This window comes from Cryptomeria japonica, chromosome 4, assembly GCF_030272615.1.
Source record: "Cryptomeria japonica chromosome 4, Sugi_1.0, whole genome shotgun sequence".
In the NCBI taxonomy this organism is placed as follows: domain Eukaryota; kingdom Viridiplantae; phylum Streptophyta; class Pinopsida; order Cupressales; family Cupressaceae; genus Cryptomeria; species Cryptomeria japonica.
The window spans coordinates 140,583,191-140,592,073 of NC_081408.1; the positions used below are offsets into that span (position 1 = coordinate 140,583,191).

Below are 8,883 nucleotides of genomic sequence, written 5' to 3' on the forward strand. Positions count from 1 at the left end.
TAAAGGAAGCTAAAATGGATACGGCAGGGGCAGCTTAAGGGACAAAAATTTAATGCACCATCAGGAGAGATCATCGGGAGAATCGTAGGAAAGTTATAATTTGAAGGAATGCATCAGTCCTTAAAAAAGAGATTATTACCATGCTTGAAAGAATTCTGAAACATTTAATGTGTTATGCATAATGCTTTAAATGTTTTGAATGTTTCTGTTTTGGTGTACGTAATAAATATATATATATATATATTATTGGCATGCTCATAGAACTCATAGAATCTTGCCAAGCACTTATGATTAGCCACGTGCTGCTGCTGTTGGGTAGAAAACCAATTGAAGGCAATTTAAGGAGGCATTGAGGATTGGTGTAGGGGGTAGTGGTGAAGAGAAAGGAAGTGGGGAGTGTGGCTGGGGAGAGAAAAAAAGGAAGAGGAGGTGCTGGGTGTTGGGCTGGGTAGCAAGTAGTGCGGGCAATAGAGTTTAGCAGCGTCCAGGAAGGATGGGATAGTGTGGGGTTGCCATTAGTGAGAGAATGGAGAGCTTGTAGAGTCCATGGGTAGAATAGAGAACGCAGGGGAATGTGAGAATGTTGGTTTGGATTGTGAGGCCATGAATGCCATTCTTGTAATGTGATTATCGAGTGGTTTCACTTTGAATATATGGATATATTTTCCTTATGTTATATTCTAATTTTGTTATTAGTAGAGAGTCTCTGTTTGTTTTGTTTACAGTGTTTGTTGATGATTTGCATGTGAAGTTTGAGGGCAGGGTTGTTCTTTGCCCTGCATCAGTTTCTTCCCCAAAGGTATTAAATTACTCTGCTTCCCATGGTACCAAACTTTGCCTGGCATATCTGCAACTACGTGAATATCATTGAGCCCCATAAATGTTTGAAATTGCATTGCCCGGAGTAAGACCTTCAAATCTTTGCTTTGCAAATGTCAAAACAATCGCATTTTTTGAAGCAGAAAAGAATCAAACCTGATAATTGAAAAACTTAAAACATAAAGATGAAATCTGCAACAGACTAGAAACTGAAACAAAACCAATAGAAATTTAAGTAGTTTTTCAGAAAGATTGTAGTGAATTAAAGTGTAAATTATTGTGAACTCAAGTAAATCAATTTCATAAAAGTATATGTCAGTAAAGTCTGAAGATTTAATTACGTGAAATTTGCTGTGCAGCTTTGCATGTAGTGTAAGGACTGAATTACCATTTGGGATTATAAGAGCCATTCATGAAGCACCGTGCTGTAAACCATATTCCACCTTATCCCTGTTCGCTCCTAAGAGCTTGCACAGAATTTAAAATATTGTTTTCTAAAGTGGGAATTCCATATCATTTACAATAACAAGGGATGAGAAAAAAAGAACTGCTTTCCTGTCACATAGTTTCCCCGTCAACAAAAGAAGCCCCCCAAAAAACTTGGATATCAGAAGATTGTTTCGGAAGTTAAAACTTTGATATATAGATTACAATTTACAAACGTGAAATTATGCAGGAACTAGTTAGAACTTTGATATATAGATTTACAAATTACAAATGTGAAATTATGCAGGAATTAATAAAGATATGTATTAATTATTTGCAAAGAATGTGAAGTCTCTTCGAGCTTATGCTATGTGAAGTGTTAGTGTGATGTAAAACAAAATAAAACTGTACACCTGGGCATAAAGTAGTAAATGAACAATGAGATTTATAATGCTGGTGTCTGCGGTTCATTTCATAGCATGTTGGTTAAGTGGTAGTATTGTTGTTGTGATCATAAGATTCAAATTTTTGCTGAGTCATTGTGATCTCAGGTTTATGCTTTCGCTGATATAATGTGCTTGCAGATTTAAGCCTCAACAATGTTAATTGGAATGAGATCTTTCATTTGTAACCTCACCTATTCATAGCTCCGAATAAAAAATACTCCACTTGATATTATAAGGAGTATAGTGCCTGTGTCCAATCACGTTAAAAAAATTACCAGATATTAAAAAAATGATAGTACCTAACAATTTGTTAGAATTAAAAGTCATTGCGTTGGCCTTCACATTTCTAGTACCTGAACTGAGGTTTGTGTATAGCAAGAAGCTCAGAGGCAGAGGATTGATCCCATGGCAGGTAATAGAAGCCCCCAAAATATCAAGTCACGCTCATATCAACACTTCAAAATTTCGTAAATTACCAAGCTGGATTAAGTTTAAATGGAGTTAATTGAGGACACTGGAAGTCTCAAGGCACGATACAGTCATGTGCTCGTGCTGGTTAATATTTAACGAGTTGATTGGGAACAAACAGGTTGATGTTTAAATGGAGCAGATTGAGGACCCGTCAAGTCTCAAAGCAGTCTCGCACGTATGAACTTTGATTGCTGGGTAACATTTTATTAATCGCGGATGCAGGGCAGGGGAACTCTCAAGACAACCACATACAAGTCGAATTAGATCAGCCGCAAGTATTAAATTCTTTCAAGGTCTAGAAATTCTTTCAAAACTGAAATAAGCAAGGAACATTTCTTCCCAAAGGTATTAAATTATTCTGCTTTCCATGGTACCAAAGTTCTTTCTGGCATGCTTACCTGAACCTCAGCGTCAAAAAATGTCTGAAATTTAAATGCCAGGACTAAAGACCTTACTATCATTGCTTTCTAAATACTAGCATCAATTTAGATCAAGCGTAATCTTTGAAACATAAAGAAGCGAAACTGACAACTGGAAAATCTCGAAAGCATAAAGATGAATCTGAAGCATTAGATTAAATCTGCGATAGGCTAGAAAGTGAAAGAAAACCTTTATAATTTAAGCAGTTTTTGAGAGCGATTTCAACGAAATAAAGTTGAGTGTCTATAAATTATTGCAAAATGATAAATTGATCTGTATCAGAAGAAAAGTCGGCGTGTAATATATGAAGATGAAATTACATGAATTTTTTTGCCATGCAGCTTCATGTATAGTGTAATGACAGAATTAGCATTTGAGATCGCGAAAGCCATTAATGAAGCACTGTGGTGTCAACCATATGGTATTCACTATTAAGAACTTACACACAATTTTTAAAAATGTTCTTTTTAAATTTTGGGTATTTAATGTCATGTACAACAATAATGTATGACAAATGAAAAATGTTTCCTTGTCATGCAGTTTCTCCCTCAACCAAAGAAGGCCCCTTAAAAAATTGGGGATAGAGGGTTGTTTGTAAAGTTAAACTTTGACAAATAAATTACAAATTTACATGGATGATATATACAACGATATAGTAGAAACTCTTACAATTTAGCTGAAGGAAACCTACAACTTGCTCCATATGCAAGAGGATTGTTCATGAAGTTGAACTTTGACACACATTATTAATTCTTTCAATTTAGCTGAAGTGAAATCTACAGTATGCTCCATCTGCAGGAACTAAGAAAGAGACCACAGTACCACAGTGATTACTTAATAGGATGAGCACTTGCTTGAAGTTTCTCAATCATCAAGCCAATCCAGAGTAAATTGCGGTTCCACAATTTCAACTCTAAGATCAGGGATAGAAGAGGCCTTAACTCGCAGCCACTGGTGCCCAATCTTCTCATCACAGATGACATGTTTCAGAGAGCTTAGTCCACAAACACTTCTAGGCAACCTCCTCAAGCGAGAACACTCTCTCATGTCAAACTCTTTCAAATTCTGGAGCTGACCTATTTTCTCTGGAAGTTCTTTCAAGCCTTCGCACAGTGAAATGTCAAGGAATTCCAGCTGCCCAAGTTTTCCAACTGATGCCGGAAGCTCTTTCAGGCCTGGTAATGCTGATAATCTTAACATTCTTAGAGAGCTCAGATTTCCGAGATCATATGGTAACTTTCCAACCAGATGGCAGTTTGTAATAGACCATATCTGAGCACAGGGCATATGACAGATGTCAAGTGGCCATTCCTCCAAATCGCTGAAGTGGTCCAGATCAAATTCTTGTAGGTTGGTGTTGCTGAATGTGGAAATATGTCCAAACCCTTCACATAAACTAACAGATAGTTTATCTAATTTTCGCATAACTTTGATCTGTTCTAAAATAGAGGGCGCATCCAACTTCTCCAAGCGAACACTCCTGATCTGAGTGAGTGAAGGTAGGACATCTAAACCTTTTAGTGTGGTCCTCTTCGAACTAAAATTACACAACATTACAAATTTCAGTTTTTTCATGGTTTTAAGAAATGGTGGTAGAAAGTATTCGCTTGCAGAAAAATGCAACAGTAGAACCTCTGTCTCTGGAAAATCCATCTCATACCACTGATTTTCAGCCATAGAGCCTGCAATAGATCCATTATATATGCAATTGAATTAGAAAATCTTTTAGTGGCCAAGAATAAAAGCAGTTAATGTAAACAATATATTAAAATAGCGTTGTTTGATGACAAAACACAAAAGCTAATACATTTTAATAGTTCAAATAGCTTGCAGAGTTTGCCACTGAACAAGTATGAATATTTTTGGTGGAATAACCTACCTGTGTGAATAGAGACAACTTGAGCATTAAATGGTCTATCATTAAGCATCTCCCACTCCCCTGGCAAGCTCAGCTCCTTTCTGGGCATGAATAATCTCTTCCTATGGACTATACTGTTCTGGCTTCCCAAATATATGGCCAAGTCTCGCATTACATCATGCTGAGAAAAGTACAGCTCAGAGGCATTTCCATAAGAGATAGTTGCTTGGCTTCTGATAATTACGGACACAATGTCAGCTCAATGTATAAAAAAATAAATGATAGCAAGAAATTTAACAAATATAATGATAGGCTAATACCCTGGGCTGCTGATTAAATTCAAGAGATTTTTGCTTGCGAGTTCCAATAAGATGATAAAGGCATCTTGCCACTTTAGCTTCCGAATATAAACCCAAATGTCCAGCAGTGCATCAGCACAGATTTTCTTGTTCTCTGGAAATAAGGCTAAATCTAAGAAGCATTCCCTCCCAACATCTTCCAAGAAATCAATACTGGTCTCCAAGCATCTAAAAAGCCCTTCTTTGTGATAACTGGATATGGACTGCCCCTGGGAAAGCTTGTTCTTTGCGTTCAACCAGGTCCCGTGAGGTTCCCCATTCAAAGAGCTCCCAATCACCTTTAAAGCTAGGGGTAAGCCCTTACATTCAGCTTGCACCTGCAATTCATAATATTGATGTTTTTATTAGTGTCCAAAGGAAGCTTTGTAAAAGATGAAAAGAAAGAGAAAAATACATCATATAACTCAGCCATATTTTTTGTGGATAAATTGCTTTTAACTGCAGAATTAATTAAATAACTTCCTTCAAATACTAGTCTACTAGAACATTCAATAATTGCAAGTTCTTAAGTAAAAACACAAATAAGCATGTAATTCATTTTACTTTTGTTGTTGGCCTTATTTGATTCTATAAGATGCTTTAGGCTTTTCCATATTTTTATTTTCAAGGCAAGAAAAGACTATACCTCCATGACTAGATTTGCATCTGCGGCACTTGAAATTGATGTCTGTCCAAAAGCCGAGAAGCAGAAAAGCGAGAGAGCGTCCTCATGGCCCAACAATGACAACTGATACAGTCGAGTACAGGTGTTTTGGGGAATCGTAGAGCTGTCTCTGGTTGTGACAACAGTCTTGTACCCTGGCGCTTCAAATAGTAATTTCTCCAAGTGAGCCCTGGACCAGACATCATCCAATATCATCAGAGTTCTCTTGGATTGAGTAAAAAGCTGCTGCTTTAGCTGTATGCGTGCATCTTCTACATTCTGAAACTCAGGCTTCTTCCTTCCAACGATCTTCTCCCACATCGTCTCTATAATTCCCTGCAGATTTGGAAATTGTGTAACAGTGATGAAATGTACATTCCCAAAATAACCTGATGTTCACAGAAGAAAACAATTATTTTTCAGTAGGCTGCAAAAAATCATGATTGGAAATTTAAGTGTATAAAATTAACACTAGAAATGGTAGTCCGACCCACACAACCTGATGAAATGTACATGTTCAAAATAACCCGCTGTCCATCTAACTATCTTCAGATTTGGATAGTCGAGGCAATAATGAAATGTACATTTCGAAAATAGCCTGATGCTCACAGAAAAAATCAAATGGTATTAGTTTTCATAATTCATAATGATGTTCAATATTGTTTCTGGAGTCAATTGTGTTGAAATTTTTTCATTATTATTTCTTATTTCTGATCACACTCCATCATCAACAGAAGAAATTTTTTTCTATCATAGATCATAGAGTGTGACCTGAAATATTAATTAAAAAATTCAATACAATCCAATCCAGAAACAATATTTAACTGCTTTATCCAAAACAAGAGCATCAAGAAGAAGAAGATAAGTCATGACCAGAAATCTAAGAGTGTACAAATTCAACACAGGAAATGGCAGGCCGACCCACATGAAAAACACCTCCGGAACAGAGAATATGTAAGGGTTGCAAACCAAATGGTGCAATTCAACAAATACTAGTACTTTTCCCATTTATCTGACAATGTACACAGCCAACACACTCTGTATGAAATGTCAAGGGATCTAATTTTGAGACTATATACCCATTGAAACTGACGAACAGGTGAACAAACGTATAAGCATGAAGCATGTAGACTAAACGTCCTAAAAACGATCTTAGCCTTAAATGCCCACAGATCAATTTTAATCTCGATGACCTAAACACCAAAGCCCTTTGCCCAAAATCTAAGGTATTGATGGGATGGGGCAAAAAAAATTGAGTGGTTTCCTGAAAGGATAGAACATCAGTAAAAAACAAGAAAAATCATGATAGAAAATCTAAGTAAACAAATTTAACACAGGAAATGGTAGGCCTGACCCACATGAAAACACCTCAGGAACGGAGAATATGTAAGGGTTGTAAACAAAATGGTACAATTCAACAAACACGGATCAATTTAACCTTGATGACCTAAACAACGAAGCCCTTTGCCTAAAATTTAAGGTATTGATGTGATAGGCCAAAAAAATTCAGTGGTTTTCGCAAAGGATTAAAACACTAGTTAAAAACGAAACAAAGTTAAAAAAGAAAGAAACTTTACCTTTGATATGGGGATCATTACAAATAGCCGAGGCCAAAGTCGTTTTCCCACCACCCCCCATACAATGCACTCCAACGACCGACACCTCGCTCTGGAATAAAAGCTCCTTCAATTCCTCAACAGGCTTCTCGAGTCCCGCATAAAACCGAGACTTTACAGGAAAATTACTCGACCATTGGTTAGCCTCTTCCATTGCAGTACTTTGAGACAGGTTACCTAAACTCATTTGCTGTTGAATCATGGTATTCAGCGTACTATTTCCATCTGGAGGCTGCAATTCCTTATATATTTCTTTCAGGGCTGCCATAAGATTTCTAGCGTCTAACACCATTTGGGTTGGAATAGAACCTATGAAGCCATTGATCTCCTCGTCTAACTTGAGTATCTTTGAAGCATATCTACGCCTATAAAATACATTTAAAGCGCTAATGCCCTCACAAGATTTGACTAGCTCTGAGCCCCTAATAAGCGTGTTTAAAACCTGGTGAAAAGCGGGATTTTGCTGATCCTTGGGTAGTTGCAGGTCAGATTCACAAAGTTGTTGGATAGCTGGGATAAAAGATTTCAGCAGGGCATCAGCTCTAGCACACACAACCTTGCTATTGAAGTTCTCCATTCTATATAATCCTAATACAAAAATTGTCAGTCGTATGTTTCACAAAACCTCTACGAACAACTATGGAAATTTCAAACTTGTAGCTGGATATTGCTATAGCTTTTCAATTTCTCTCGTTGGAAAGTTCCAAGGCATAGTTCATGCATTTATATTGCACAAAACAACTTGACTTCTCGGAAGCACAATTAGCCTTATCCATTCTGTCGGCTACTTAGCCACCGGCCAATGGGACACGTCGACAGATATATACAAATGTCGGTCACGTGCTAAAATAGACATATCGACAACTTTATCATGAAAATCATTCCAGGGCCGTTAGTTTAATTTTCTTACTGTGTGCCCTTGTTACGCCACGTGTTTGCTGTTGAATATTTTGGTCTAACTTTGTATGGAAATGTGCCAGTACAGAGTTTTGGATAAGAAAGAGACTAGGTATTTGTCGTATCTTGTCGGGGAAGGGGGACGGATGCCCTCTTCTTATTTCATGCAACGTGGAGGTTGCCTAGGAATTCTCTTTCGAACTCCTTGCTAGTTTTTACACCAAAGGTGTTTATTATTTGAAACAAATGGCCTATATTCACAAATAAATGGTTGAAAATTAGCACTGAAGGCCTTTATTATTTGAAATGAACGATCTAAATTTACAAATCAATGGTTTGATACAAAAGATCCTTACCATCCATTCATTTGGGCGTACCTTGTCGGAGTAAAAAATGACTGTGTATGTGAAGCCCACTTGCTCTACCAGTTACGCTGATCTTGATTATTACAAACTTCGAAAAAATAAATAAAAAGAGTTACACATATTGTGTATCTCGCGTGGGTTCTACCATTTTTGTTACTTATATTGTGTGCCAATCGGTCTTCAATGGCTAGTTGTAACTATTTCTTAGGGTAGGTCCACATGCATCTACTTAGCTTATTGTGGTAGCAATTTGTGGAGCTAGTGGCTGATGGACAATAAAATATGCTGCTTGTTTTTTAGCAGTCGTCTTAAATGATATTTCTACATGAAATTCTTAAAACTAGTATACCTATATTTTATAAATAAAATTCATGAAAGGACACCGAGAGATATGAATTTTTTTTTTCAAAATAGCATTCATAAATATAAACAAATGATAAGATTTATTATTTAAAATAATTACAATAGATATAAGGACCATATTGATTGATCAATTGATGAAACATTGAAGCCGTATTTACAAAATTGATATACGTGCAAGAAATTCAATGTAATAAAACTTA

The 8,883-nt window shown here is 36.6% G+C and overlaps 1 protein-coding gene across 3 annotated transcripts; it reads right to left on the bottom strand.

Moving 5' to 3' along the window:
• Window positions 1–3,170: 3,170 nt before the first annotated feature.
• On the bottom strand, window positions 3,171–7,758 carry LOC131074102 (probable disease resistance protein At4g33300). Of its 3 annotated transcripts, XM_058010646.2 has the most exons (6): window positions 7,020–7,158; window positions 5,942–6,040; window positions 5,425–5,831; window positions 4,761–5,116; window positions 4,462–4,673; window positions 3,171–4,264 (listed from the first exon to the last, which is right to left on the bottom strand). In XM_058010646.2, exons 2-6 carry the CDS (start codon window positions 5,955–5,957, stop codon window positions 3,447–3,449), a joined length of 1,809 nt encoding a protein of 602 aa, XP_057866629.2. In that variant the 5' UTR covers window positions 5,958–6,040; window positions 7,020–7,158; the 3' UTR covers window positions 3,171–3,446. The 3 variants fall into 3 exon arrangements, with proteins under 3 accessions (XP_057866629.2, XP_057866628.2, XP_059075621.1); XM_058010645.2 differs by lacking the exon at window positions 5,942–6,040 and having other exon boundaries at window positions 7,020–7,758; XM_059219638.1 differs by lacking the exon at window positions 5,942–6,040 and having other exon boundaries at window positions 5,425–5,778; window positions 7,020–7,304.
• Window positions 7,759–8,883: the final 1,125 nt, after the last annotated feature.

Excerpts from the sequence above, each read along its gene's own strand:
- LOC131074102 (XM_058010645.2), bottom strand. The coding sequence starts at position 7,635 with ATGGAGAACTTCAATAGCAAGGTTGTGTGTGCTAGAGCTGATGCCCTG. Across the intron at positions 5,117-5,424 it reads ATGCAAATCTAGTCATGGAG|GTGCAAGCTGAATGTAAGGG; the intron begins GTATAGTCTTTT and ends TATGAATTGCAG. Across the intron at positions 4,674-4,760 it reads AATTTAATCAGCAGCCCAGG|AAGCCAAGCAACTATCTCTT; the intron begins GTATTAGCCTAT and ends CGTAATTATCAG.